General features: G+C 45.2%; 1 protein-coding gene across 3 annotated transcripts in view; it reads right to left on the reverse strand.

The window, feature by feature from the left end:
- Positions 1-14,867, reverse strand: part of AMBRA1 (autophagy and beclin 1 regulator 1) — a 224,049-nt gene that overhangs the window by 152,147 nt on the left and 57,035 nt on the right. For all 3 annotated transcript variants that reach the window (XM_075927593.1, XM_075927595.1, XM_075927594.1), the window contains exon 8: positions 5,577-5,663. In XM_075927593.1, the coding sequence (XP_075783708.1) occupies positions 5,577-5,663 (87 nt within the window). The remainder of the gene's footprint in view (positions 1-5,576; positions 5,664-14,867) is intronic.

Here is a 14,867-nt window from a genome sequence, read left to right on the forward strand (position 1 = left end):
GATTTTCTTGGAATCTTTTCTACTAGATAGTCTGACTTGTAACAGTATAGACACACAGAAATTGTCTAGCTGGGATATTAATATAAATATCCTTATTTCAAGCTGTAATAGAGTAACGTATGTCAAAAGGCACTTGTAGTAGGGCAGCAATTTCCTTCCTGCTTTCCTGTCCTATTGACTTCGTAAATCTGGAAGTCAAGGGATAGGCCTTAACAAGTAGGCTGACCTTGAAGAAGTCCAACCAATGAGACCATCTAAAAAGAACAGGCCCTTTCAATTCCATCACAAGATTCCTGTGAATTCTGAAACAGCTTTAAAGTGATCAACATTTTCCTTGCCTCGTTCCAAATCCTACACTGTTCATTCAAACCATGCACCTCATATAACAAGTGGTGGGTGCAACATAAAAATCTAGATCCAACACAATCATTCTGTAGAACAGGGGTAGGCAATAATTTTAGACAGGAGGCCACTTCACTAATTTCTGAAGTGGCTCTGGGCCACACTGGAAGGGGTGGGGCCTATGGTGGAAGAGGCAGGCCAAACATACTTCTATGCTCCCCCTCCCACAGACTCTGATTGGTCTGGGGGTGGAGGAGCACGAGAAGTCTTTGCCACCACCCAGAGAGAACTGCCAGCTGTTCTCAACAGCTGGTAGTCCCCTCTAGGCACTTACTCCCTTGCAGGTCAGGAGGAGACTTTGTGCGCTCTCCTGCCACCAAGCCAATCAGGACGTAGGGGCAGGAAGAGCACACAAAGTCTCTTGCTCCCTGTCCCCACCCTGCAAGGGTCGTGCGGCACTTGCAGGGTGGGGACAGGGAGTGAGAGACTTTGTGCATCCCTACCATCCCCAAGCCCTGATCGGACTGGGGGCAGGGGAGTGGCAAGGCATCCTCATGCCGGGCAGGCTGGATCTGGCCCGCAGAGGCCCCATTGCCCATCCCTGCTTTAGTGTGTGGCTGAAGTTTTGAAGGTCCACTAGAGAAGACAGATCTTGGTCTTTTTTTTTTTTTAAATGTAATACCATTCCCGCTTCAAATAACTTTTCTATTGTATTTTCTGGGATGCACCCAATAGGCTCAGACCTTGTTGCAACATCAGCAGATTCTGCAGCATACTCAACTGCAATCAATGGAAATAAGAGCTCCCCCTACATTTCTAGGAAAGTCTAAGGGAAATTGGAAAGATCCCATTGTCTCAAATGATGCCCTTTGGTCCAGCATAACCAATACATCTGAGACACTCTGCAATGATCATACCCAGGGCTCGCTGAACCATGGTGAGCTCCGCTCGCCAGCCGCGCTGTCCGGCAATCTGCGCATGTGGAGAAGGTTCGGCACATGCGCAGATCGCCTGAACCCGGCTCTTCCAGGTTACAATCTACTCGCCACGGGCAAGTAGATTGTATTTTTTGTCGAGCCTTAATCATACCCTTACCCCACTCACACTTTCAGCTACAGTTGATGGATTCATGCACATAATTCCCTGCTGGGGAGAAAGATCTGGTATTAATTGAAGACAGATAATCTCACAACACTTGCTTTTCCTTCAGTGGATCCTTATAATCCCAATTCTCATACTTAAAGCTCTCATCACTACTTACAGCCCTCAAAATTCCATGCGATAAGAGCAAGAACTTGTTTTAAAAATTGCTTCCAAGATTAAAACTGCACTTGATGTTGTTCCCTGATCTAACAGACACCTGAAGCAGCTATATCTTCTGTCACAGGTTGCAGAAATTCAACATGGAAGAGATCAATTAGACTCAATTCCCAGAAAGCAAGACCAGGCTTATAACAGAATCATAGAATACTAGGACTGGAAGGGACCTCGAGACGTCGAGTCCAGTTCCCTGCCCCCTGGCAGGACCCAGTACCGTCTAGACCATCCCTGATAGACATTTATCTAACCTACTCTTAAATATCTCCAGAGATGGAGATTCCACAACCTCCCTAGACAATGTATTCCAGTGTTTAACCCCCCTGACAGTTAGGAACTTTTTCCTAATATCCAACCTAAACCTCCCTTGCTGCAGTTTAAGCCCATTGCTTCTTGTTCTGTCCTCAGAGGCCAGGAAGAACAAGTTTTCTCCCTCCTCCTTGTGACACCCTTTTAGATACCTGAAAACCGCTGTCATGTCTCCTCTCAATCTTCTCTTTTCCAAACTAAACAAGCCCAATTCTTTCACTCTTCCTTCATAGGTCATGTTCTCTAGACCTTTAATCATTCTTGTTGCTCTTCTCTGGACCTTCTTCAATTTCTCCACATCTTTCTTGAAATGTGGTGCCCAGAACTAGACATGATATTCCAACTGAGGCCTAATCAGCGCAGGGTAGAGCGGAAAAATGACTTCTTGTGTCTTGCTCACAACATACTTGTTAATGCATCCTAGAATCATGTTGGCTTTTTTTGCAACAGTGTTACACTGTTGACTCATATTTAGCTTGTGGTCCACTATAACCCCTAGATCCTTTTCTGCCGTACTCCTTCCTAGACAGTTGCTTCCCATTCTGTATGTGTGAAACTGATTGTTCCTTTCTAAGTGGAGCACTTTGCATTTGTCCTTATTAAACTTCATCCTGTTTACCTCAGACCATTTCTCCAATTTGTTCAGATTATTTTGAATTATGATCCTATACTCCAAAGCAGTCGCAATCCCTCCAAGTTTGGTATCATCTGCAAACTTAATATGCGTACTCTTTATGCTGATATCTAAATCGTTGAAGAAGATATTGAACAGAACCGGTCGCAAAACAGACCTCTGCGGAACCCCACTTGTTACTCATTTCCAGCAGGATTGTGAACTATTAATAACTACTCTCTGGGAACAGTTATCCAGCCAGTTATGCGCCCACCTTACAGGAGTCCCATCCAAGTTGCATATGCCTAGTTTATTGATAAGAATATCATGCAAGACCGTATCAAATGTCTTACTAAAGACTAGGTATACCATGTCCACCTCTTTTCCCTTATCCACAAGACTCATTATCCTATCAAAGAAAGCTATCAGATTGGTTTGACATGATTTGTTCTTTACAAATCCATGCAGGCTGTTCCCTATCAACTTATTATCTTCCAAATGTTTGCAGATGATTTCCTTAATTACTTGCTCCATTATCTTTCCTGGCACAGAAGTTAAACTGACTGGGCTGTAGTTTCCTGGGTTGTTTTTATTTCACTTTTTATAGATGGGCACTATATTTACCCTTTTCCAATCTTCTGGAATCTCTCCAGTCTTCCGTGATTTTCTAAAGATGATAGCTAAAGGCTCAGTTACCTCCTCTATCAGCTCCTTGAGTATTCTAGGATGCATTTCATCAAGCCCTGGTGACTTGCAGACATCTAACTTTTCTAAGTGATTTTTAACTTGTTCTTTTTTTATTTTATCTTCTAAACCTTCCCCCTTCCCACTAGCATTCACTATGTCAGGCATGCCTTCATCAGACTGCTCAGTGAAGACCGAAACAAAGAAGTCATTAAGCATCTCTGCCATTTCCAAGTTTCCTGTTACTGTTTCCCTCTTATCACTGAGCAATGGGCCTACCCGGTCCTTGGTCTTCCTCTTGCTTCTAATAGATTTATAGAATGTCATCTTGTTTCCCTTTATGCCTGTAGCTTGTTTGAGCTCATTTTGTGCCTTTGCTTTTCTAATCTTGCCCCTGCATTCCTGTATTGTTTGCCTATATTCATCCTTTGTAATTTGTCCTACTTTCCATTTTTTTATATGATTTTTTTTTTATTTTTAGATCATGCAAGATCTCCTGGTTGATCCAACGCGGTCTTTTGCCATATTTTCTATCTTTCCTATGCAGTGGAATAGCTTGCTTTTGAGCTCTTAATGTCACTTTGAAAAACTGCAAACACTCTTCAGTTGTTTTTCCCCTTCAGTTCTTGCTTCCCATAGGACCTTACCTACCAGCTCTCTGAGCTTACCAAAATGTGCCTTCCCGAAATCCATTGTCTCTAATTTGTCATTCTCCCTTCTACTGTACCTTAGACTCATGAACTCTGATTTCCATCACCTTTACTTAATTTCTTAGCATCTTCATTTTCCAAATATTTGCTTTCCTAAACTCCACTATCATCTCCTTACTATGTTGATTCCAAACAGGTTGCTGTCATTGGCTCCAATCTGTCCTGTTATTCTCCCATCGTTACTTGGTCCTTTCCTAATAATAAATGAACAGATACAGGATGGCCTTGCCTGTAGTTTGAATTATCTGCTGTCCAGATCACAAGATTATCCTCCAGGTTCACTGAGAGTATTAGATGATCTGTGTTCAGTTGTATGGAGACTTTCTCTCCACTTGATTCATCTGACACACACATGTAGACAGACAGAAGGAAGAAGAGATCCCTTCCCCAAACAAGGCTGAATTCAGTCTTGACCAAAACTCACACAATAGCATGTTCTCTGTACTTTATTACCACTCTTTTGTCACTGTGTTATTGCCCAAAGCCTTTTGATTTAAATGAAAGGCAGTATGGAAGGGGCTTGTCAAAACATCACCAAAGGGCACAGGCCTCGTGGTCATCTCATACATGAGAGATTAGATGAGATTGATCACATTCCAGCAGTGTTCCTGCCAACATTTTTTATCCTTGGGCAGGCTGAATTTTCTTTTGGACGGGTTGCAATTTCTTCCGTGTAACACCAATATTGAGGTAGTGTATGGATGCACACCAGCAATATCAACAAAACTTTGTGTGAAATGTAATCATGCAAATGTCCTGGTACCCCCCACAAACCCCCGCCCCATACAGCTTGCTTTCCTCCCCACACTTCTCCTTCCAATCCAGACAGAGGACTGCAGCAAGTGAGTCAGAAGGACACCCCAAACATACTGCCCCTAGTCTCCACCTCACTGCACAGATGCCAGCACCCACCCACCTCCTTTCTCCCCACTTACTCCCGTGCAATCTGCTCCCCCCAGTGCAGCTGGGGGCTGGGATAAAATCCTGCATCTCATACTAGCAGGCACCAGCAGTCCAGCTGGGAGTCAGGACAGGATCAGCACAAACAAATTATCCACACCTCACCCCAGGGCACAGCACAACCCCACCCCCACCTCATCCCAATGCCAGTACCCACCCATCCCCTTTTTCCCCCACCTACCCCATACAGTCAGCCCTTACCTCCCCCTTCCCAGCCCAGGAGGGTTGAGGAGACTGCTGCGTTTCTGCCTCTGTCATCCCTCCCCCGCCCCCCACATAAAGGGCTCTCCAAACTCCCCTCCCCTTTGACACTTCCCTCCAAGCCAATTAATTAATTGCTCATTCACTCTGCCCCCTCCCCCACCACTGATTACCTCCTTATCACTTGCTTACCTACTCTTGGAGCTCCTTAGTTCAAGCACACAGCTAGCTCTGTTTAGCTGCTGCTGAGACATGTCCCACCCTCCCCCCCCTTTGGCCAGCTGAACTCCCTGCTTGCATTGGAGCTTTGAGACTCTGAGCAGGGCTCAGAAAACAGCTGTGTGGCCATGCAGCTTATAGGGAACTTCGCATACCAGTAGTATTACCAAGGAGCCCAGTATGTAGGAAAACTGGACTGAATCTGGATTTCACTGCCTTACCTGGCTGGATCTGGATAGATTGGATGCTCCCGGGACCCTGCTCCATCGTAGCGTGATAACGAAATGAGGGAAGACTCCAATAGCCTCCTAGAAATCATAAAACAAAAATGTTAATGTCTGTAAATGACCAGCAGAAAGGCCACAGCAATGGCTCCATGTCTCCTGCTTCCTTACTTCTCCAGAGATAATTTGCTATTACTGATTCATTGCTCTAGATATGCATGGGACTGTACAGACAAAAAAGGGCCAGTGATAGCTGGCACAAATTTTTGCCACAAAGATTCAAACCATATGAACCCCATTATATAGATAGAACTCCCAAATGGACTTAATCCTGCACGGATGTCTCAAGAGACAGCTGCAGATGGTTGTTCTTCCCTTGGGGCAAGCAGTCAAAAGTAGCTAAGATCGGTAATCACTGATGCTGATTTAGCAGTCTGTCAGAAAGAGAATACGTCAAGGAGCATGGAATGAGGAATGTAGTTTCATATTTGTATTACAGGGTGACTTCTCCTTTGGTTTGAATTTTCTGCTCTCTGGATACAATACACAGTATTTCCAATCAGGACTGATCTTTAGCACACACTGCTACTGAAAGAGCACAGAGTCACAGCTGAGATTTACGGGAAAACATCCGCATCATAGTTTGGAGGCCAGGAGAAAGAAAGAGGTTATCAGGACAAGTCCCGACCAAGGCTGCCAACCTGGGGGTGGGGCAGCTGGCCCGGGGCTCAGGGCCCCCCCGTCACTGCTACCACGGCAGCAGCGGGACCCCTAGGATGGCATGGGCCAGGCAATGCAGAAGGGCTGGCTGGGAAAGGCTAGCTTTCCAGACCTGCCCCTTCTGTCCAACTACCCACTCCTTCTGGGGACCCTGAACCCCCTCCCCCAATCTTGCCCAGGGACACAGAAATTCTGTCAGCAGTCGTGGCCCAGTCTCTCTCACTCTGTTAAAGTCAGAGGGAGAAGCAGAGACTGAAACATACACATAAATCCTAGTTGTATAGAACTGAAAGCAAAGCATGTGCAGCTGCATATTCTCAAACCTAGCCTCTATGGTTCATGACAACCATATGTAGTATAGCCCATCTCATCCTCCTGTCACAGAGCCTGACAGAAGTCCAGAACACACTCATTCAAGCCTATTGCTGCCATTAAACTCCAGCTTCCATGAAACGGTAGACTTGAAAAATTAAATCCAAAAAGCTTTTTAAAAACTGCAGTGGTTCCCAAACTTTTCAGCATCATGCCCCCCCCCCCTTTCTGATTTTTGAAAAACCCACCCACCCACAAAGGAACTGAGCGGGCCAGCACAAGTTGTTAAAGGGGGAAAAAACAAAACAAAAAGGAACTGAGCAGGGCAGCAAAACTTGTGGTAGGGGCAGGGTTGCCTCACACCTCCACTGGAATTTCTTCATGCACCCCCCCGGGGGGGCATATCCCAGTTTGGGAACCCAATGCTCTAACTGATGATGCTTCCTGACTGGTAATTAACTGGTATTCCGAGGGGGCTGGAGCAGCTCCTCACCTGCTGCAAGCAGGGGGCTGCTCCAGCCCCACAGAGGGCTCGCTTTTTGTCCGAGCACTTCCTGTCTGTGGAGAACCTGGGGCTCCACAGGAAGGGACTGCACCAGTATCCAGAGCAGCGTCTCTCCATGGGGATTCTAGCTTACTGTGGACAAGGGCTGCTCCAAAGGGGGCTAGGAGCTGGTGGCAGCCCCAATGTGACCTAACATTAACTAGTTTAACTGATTAATGTGAACTTACATTCCTAATGAGATTTACTGCAACTGTATTTTTTGAACTTAGTGCAAAACTATCAAGTGCCCTCCATTTCCACAAGCCAGAATGACAATACTGAACTAACCATGAGAATTACAGGGTGAAGAAGACCATGTCTTCACAATCCTGCTGGAAAGGTATAACAAGTGGGGTTCCGCAGGGGTCTGTTTTTGGGACCAGCTCTGTTCAATATCTTCATCAATGATTTAGATATTGGTATAGAAAGTACGCTTATTAAGTTTGCAAATTATATCAAGCTGGGAGGGGCTGCGACTGCTCTGGAGGATAAAATCATAATTCAAAATGATCTGGACAAATTGGAGAATTAGTCTGAGGTAAACAGGATGAAGTTTATTAAAGACAAATGCAAAGTGTTCCACTTAGGAAGGAACAAATCAGTTTCACACATACAGAATGGGAAACGACTGTCTAGGAAGGAGTACAGCAGAAAGGGATCTAGGGGTTATAGTGGACCACAAGCTGAATACGAGTCAGCAGTGCGATGCTGTTGCAAAAAAAGCAAACATGATTCTGGGATGCATTAACAGGTGTGTTGTGAGCAAGACAAGAGAAGTCATTCTTCCGCTCTACTCTGTGCTGGTTAGGCCTCAGTTGGAGTATTGTTCTGGGCACCGCATTTCAAGAAAGATGTGGAGAAATTGGAGAGGGTCCAGAGAAGAGCAACAAGAATGATTAAAGGTCTAGAGAACATGACCTATGAAGGAAGAGTGAAAGAATTGGGCTTTAGTTTGGAAAAGAGAAGATTGAGAGGAGACATGACAGCGGTTTTCAGGTATCTAAAAGGGTGTCATAAGGAGGAGGGAGAAAACTTGTTCATCTTGGCCTCTAAGGATAGAACAAGAAGCAATGGGCTTAAACTGCAGCAAGGGAGTTCCTGTCAGGGGGGGTTAAACACTGGAATAAAGTGCCCAGGGAGGTTGTGGAATCCCCATCTCTGGAGATATTTAAGAGCAGGGTTAGATAAATGTCTATCAGGGATGGTATAGACAGTATTTGGTCCTGCCAAGGGGGTAGGGGACTGACTCGATGACGTCTCGAGGTCCCTTCCAGTCCTAGTATTCTATGATTCTATGTCACTATCCCTCACCACCACTGCTTGAAAGGTACATTGTCCATGGAGATCAATGGGGCTGGGCTATTTTAGATGTAAAGCTACTGAGAAATGCACGTGTCAATACCATGATGGCAATGCCTATATCATGTAAATAATACCTAATAATAATTGCCAAATGAGGCAACTTCCCAAACTGCTTACAAAGGGCCTGATCCAATTACATTTTAAGCTAGGATTGGGCCCAAAGCAAATCTGTTGCTATTACCCAAGAAGATCCAGTTAACATTAATCATGCTTCAAAAATATAAGGGACCAATCAGTAAAAAGCCCCACTGCCTGGTAGAGGCGATCTTTGAAGAAAATTGGAGAAACTTTGAATTTATTTCTTCTGACAGCAGCACTTTCTCACTGGACATGGAATCTTTGGCACAGGTTTCACTTTGTGTGTCAGAATAACTCAGAAATGCGTTGTCACAGGTAACTTCATTCAGGTCTAGACCAAAGACAGAAGAACAAATCCCTTGAAATCAGAAGTCAAAATATCTCACCTCTTCAGAGCTCACAAAGGGCTTGTTCACCCAGAGACACAAGTCATGATAACCTTCTCTGGAGAGACAATACATCCTGCCTTTCTTTGGATGTGCTGAGTGTTTTAAACCTGGCATCTTAACGCGTTGTTTAACACATCAACTGCTTGGATGAGGAACACTCAAAGAGTCTGTCCATCATCCACACCAGAGTGGATGTTTAACTGCCATGGTAACAGACCTGATCTCTTTGTGGGCTCTTGTGGAGCAGCAGGGAGCCTGTTGCGGTCTCTCCGTGGGAGAGGCCAAGCGTGCCTCTATTTCAGTGGTTTTCAAACTTTTTGGCCTGAGTACCAACTGGCTCAATGTAAACCTTTCCGCAGACTACCAGTTGCTAATGGAAACTCACCTTTAATTACATCCAAGCCATTTTGCTAGAGCTGCAGCTAAGGAGAACAGTTTAATTTAAATTATTGAACAGATTAAGCATTTTAACTCTCTCATGTTCGTTTTTCAAACTTCATTTTAAATAATGTAAAATATTAATTTATGTCCAACATAGACAGCCAAGGTGGAGCTGAGTATGTTGGCACTGGCAAACAGTCTTGCATAGATGCACAATGTTGGCTGGCTGGTGACCGATGCCATGATGGAGAGTGCTGCTGCAGAGTCACTCAGTCTTGAGTTGGATCTGTACTGAGACAGAGCGGTGGTGAACAGAAGAGCGGGGCTAGGAGTTTGGATAGCAGGCTTATGACGAGCGGTCCCTGGAATTTTGCAGAAAGCAATTCCGAGACCTGAGTATGGCTGCAAAGTCAGGGATCGGGAGCGGGACATCAAGCGGGACCAAGATCTGCTATCCTAGGACAGCTTCAATTGTGAGCAGCTCTGTTGGCCAGGACTGCGGGACTGGTACTATGAGTCAAACCAGCAGTGCTCAAAGGAGCGGTGCTATGAAGTAGGTCTGGGCGCCAAAAGTCCCAATATCACCAGCTTGCCTCTAGAGGGCACCTGCTGATAAGGAAGCATCAGTTTGTCTCATACAAGGGGAGACTTCTGCATTGTCACTTCAAAGAGACCCCTGAAGACCTCAAAAGTATCAGGGCTGGAGGGCATTGCCGCCTCCTCCACCTGCAGCTGAAGGGAGTCCAAGAAAGGTGGGCTTGCTGGAGGGCCCTGAGCTGGCGTGGCTGATGGTGCATGGCCTGAAGGTCTCACACCTGAGGGCCCTTTGTCCATGCTGTCCCTGGCAGAAGACTCAGATGCGGCAGCAATTGGTGCTAATGGTGCCCCTTCACTTGCTTGCTGTACCTAGTGGAGGAATAGGAGTGGTGCCAGGATAATGGCTGCTTGGGTGCCAGAAAGGGGCAATGCAGAGTCCTTTCTCGGAGCTGCATCAGAAACCACTGGAAGGGGTGCAATGCTCAGAGGTCTTCGGTGTTCCTGCCTCTGCTTGGGAAGGAGTGCTGATTCCACAAAGAGCCACTTTAAAATTGAAAGTCCTGCTCCTTTCTGGTCCAAGGCCTGAAGCTTGTACAGATCCTACACTTTTCAGACTGGTGCGTTTCCCCAAGACATGCAAGACAGGAATCACAGGGGTCATCTGTAAGCACAGGCTTAGAGCAGGAACTGCACAGCTCAAATCCCTGAGACTTAGGCATACCCCAAGTCCTAGAGGGCACACAAGCAGGAAGGGGGAAGACCCTTCATACCCATTGCTAACAAAAACTACCACTAAAGGGATAAACTGACTGATCACAACAGTAACCAGTGCTAGGGATGAGCAGAGCTCTTGCTAAGCAAGCGAGTCACTGTTCCAACAACTGCCACTGGCAGTAAGAAGGAACTGAAGGAGGGTTGGGTCAGCAGGGTCCTGTATAGGGCACCATACCAGCACCATTCCAGGGGGCTCCTGAACTGATCCGACAGGTAGCTACTAGGGCAAATTTCTGACTGCTCTGTACTGCAACATGCGTGCGTACCTAATATGAAATGAATATGAGAAAGCACTAGAAGATGACATATTGCAGCAGTTTTGTGAGGTAGACCAAGGCTCACAGTCTTCTAACCAGCATTTAAACCAAGTTTTCCAAAGGTAAAACTACATTAACCCAGAGTTATAAGAAAAGCAACCATTGCTGAAAGAAGCTCTTGGCATGGACAGTGTTCGTTTACTGCCCTCACCAAATTTCTTGCTGGGAGGTTAGACCCCAGGACACCAAAAAGTCCACCCTAGTAGGTGTTATGTGGTTTTTCATGTTTTTAAAAAATCCCACTAAAACACCTTGCTTTACACAGAGTTCCCCAAAAACAACTGCCTCCAAGTAACCGCAATGGAAAAAACTGAGACAATGATCCTCCCAAGTGCAGCACTGCCTGCTCTCAGCATGGATGCATCAGACCAGGGAATAGCTTATTAGCTGTAAACTGTCCATTAACCATCCTCAGCTAGCTAGCATGAGAGAGCACCAGTGGCTCTACGCTCTGTCAGTTACAGAAAAGAGAAAAATGCTGCAGTGTAAACTTCCCTGAATTTGCAGAGCAGGGCTGATTTCCTGATGCCTTGATATCTGCCTAGTCTTGATAGTGATTAAGCTAAACACTTAGGCGCTTCAAGATAAATGTGTTCTCAAACCAAACCTCTATTATTGTTTGAAAATTGAAGTCTCTGCTTTAAAACAACTAGAGGAATCCAAGAGAATCAAGATTTCACAGACTGACAGTAAATGCTGAGTTACCTAAGCACTGGGTAAGTTTTCCACAGATTCAAGCTCTGTTATTTCTCCTGAAGAGTACAACTCAGTTCCCAAAAAAGTCACAATTCCTGCTACTGCTTCATGGTGCCACCCCTGAACACCATAACTTTCCCCTCCCACCACTACCCAAAAAATTCAGCCCTTGGCTTCGCCCAAAGTCACATGCACTCCACTGAGCATTCTCAGACTCTGTGGTAGTCTCTTGGGGTGTGTCTAGACTACATGCCTCCTTCGACGGAGGCATGTAGATTAGCCAGATCGGAAGAGGGAAATGAAGCCGCGATTAAAATAATCGCGGCTTCATTTAAATTTAAATGGCTGCCCCGATCTGCCGATCAGCTGTTTGTCGGCAGATCGGGGCAGTCTGGACGCGACGCGCCGACAAAGAAGCCTTTCTTCATCGGCACAGGTAAACCTGGTTTCACGAGGCTTACCTGTGCTGATGAAGAAAGGCTTCTTTGTCGGCGCGTCGCGTCCAGACAGCCCCGATCTGCCGACAAACAGCTGATCGGCAGATCGGGGCAGCCATTTAAATTTAAATGAAGCCGCGATTATTTTAATCGCGGCTTCATTTCCCTCTTCCGATCTGGCTAATCTACATGCCTCCGTTGAAGGAGGCATGTAGTCTAGTCACACCCTTGGAGATTATCTGCAAAGATTAATTGAAAGAACAATCAAGTACCAAAATGTTGCTCCAAGGAGTAAAGCCTTTTGAATTTAGGGACAGCAAAATCACCTTGGTCATCAGTATGTCTCACACCCACCTGTCCTTCCTACATACACTTCAAGGCCATGGTGTCCAAACAGTTCTGAAACAGTAGCCACTTTGGTGGTTATTGCTATAGTGAACTAGCCACACTGAACCAGCCAAACAGTCACATTTGGCTAGTGGCTAGCATGATGGACACCACAGCTCTAAGGTCACATCCAAATGCCAGGCATAAAAGTTTGGGTGCCAGAAGCTGGGGTTGATTTTAAGCCCACATGCAGTTTTTGGTTACCTTGTAACTTTGCCTTCTCAGAGTATCAAGAGTATTAAGTATTCAGACATCAATGTAAATAAAAGTCAGGAACAAAAACACAGAAAAATATGATCATGTGGAATCCAAAAGGGTAATTTCTACATGCTGTTTCAGAAAAAGGCAGAGATGACCTGCCCCAAAAACCATTAATGTCAAAACGATTTATTAGTTAAAATAATTTGTTCCAAGCTAAGGCCCTGAGGACCAAATTGCAGCTCTGTGCTCATTTTCATAGCAGGATAAATGGGTTCAATAATTGAGGTACTTTTATAATCATCAATAATGCCTCCATGATCTGCGACACTAATATTGTTACCTACAATCCCTAAGGAGACTATGGTGCCTGCTTTTAAAATGATACACTTTCATAGTCTTTAAACTTCAAACTCCAGATCTTAAATTCATATAATGGACTAATGGATCACTCATCCTCCCTCCCATCTAGAATATGCCTAGCACTGCAAACAGAAGTCAGTGATCCCTGATCAAAAACAGCTGCCCCAGCCAGGAGGCAAAGACTGGGGTTATTTTCATTAGCAACATGGGCTAAAGCAGTCCAAAGTATTGCCAATGCCAACAGCATTACTAGTAATGCCGTTATAGGTCAAAAAAGAAAGTCTGAAGGAACTGCAGCTGCAACAAGTGCTAGCACTAAGTAAAGAGTCTGACATGTTCACAAAAAATTTGGGTTGCATCTGCTCTAGAAACACTTCACCTGGCAATGCTTGATTCAAGTGTCCTTTCTGGAGCACTGAGCCCCCCCCGCCCCCCGCCCGCCACTCCCTGCCTTTGTGCTGCCCAGATCCATAGCAGGCTAACACTAGGCTCTGTTGAAGCGATTGCTCCACAAGCTCTGTCTAGACAACATGAAATTGTCACAAATGACATCTAAAGTACAATTAGTAAAGAAACTGCAATTTCCACTCTCCTCCCCCGCTCACTGGAAGAATCACACATTAACATCCTCCAGATTGTCAATCAATGCCTCAGTGATGAAGATTAACTCTGCACACCCTAGGAGATTCTTCAAGCCCAGCTTGCTAAAATAGGCTGTTTTTTAAAAAAAAATACAAGGAGATATAAATTGCCTTCTGCTCAGCAGCACTCTGTTGTGATCTCAACGGACCGCCTGCCTGCCAGACATCAGCACCGGAGGAAAAGGTTTTGGAACTGTCATTTTATCCCGCATAATTATTACTCTTGGACTGCAAACAGAAGTGGTAGTCCAAAAGAGGAAAAAAGGGAACTGGAATCCCAAAATATGGGGCAACACACAATTTAAAATCAGAATTTAAAAAAAAAAAAAAAAAGAGAGAGAGGGACAAGTCAGGAAGAAGCTTTTCCTCGAACTGCTTGCCGCCTGAGAGCGCACTGATCAAAAGAGGAATGGGCAACAAAAAACAGCAAAGACAGTGGGGAGGAAAAGGAAATTGGAGCTGCAGGGCAGCCAAGCATTCCAAGAATGTTTCTGTGCCTTCAATCCGCTGAGAAGTTTTGATTTTCATCATCTACCAGAGCACTTGTGATTTTCTCCAGTATGGAGCAGCTGAATGTCAGAAGCCATAAACTTAAAAAAAACCCAATCCCCTCATGTTATTGCAGGCATTAGCGGATTAATTTCTCCCTACTAACCCCATGCCCTCCCTCCTGGCAGCAAGACTTAATCACCCAGGCCACTTGGGACAGAATGACTGATTCATACATGAAGTATCTTAGGAAGTATTCAAATGCAGCAAGTTTAGCTTCCTGGGCTCAGTTTCCAAGGATACGTGATTCCTAAAACTTTCTAGCTCAATGGAGTCTCAAACCCAGCAGCACAACACTCATATCAATAATAACTAACTAAGCTATCCAACTGTACAAAATTAACAGCTTTCCTTCCCCTCTCAAAAAGGGAGCATTGATTAAAAGGGAAGATCTTTAAAAAGCAACTCAAACGCTTAGTGCATGTGACAAGTGTGCACCCCAAAGCATGCTACTGCTCAGGCAGCCTCCATCCTCACCCTCCAGAAGCTTGCCAAGCAAAAACAGCAATTAAAGTGAAGCACTCTCCTAAGGATAGCTACAGAGTCCTCACAAAATCCAAACTGAATGCGAGGCGGTATGTATATTCAAGAGGCTTCAGGTCC

The sequence above is a fragment of the Pelodiscus sinensis genome, chromosome 4 (genome assembly GCF_049634645.1).
Source record: "Pelodiscus sinensis isolate JC-2024 chromosome 4, ASM4963464v1, whole genome shotgun sequence".
Classification (NCBI taxonomy): domain Eukaryota; kingdom Metazoa; phylum Chordata; order Testudines; family Trionychidae; genus Pelodiscus; species Pelodiscus sinensis.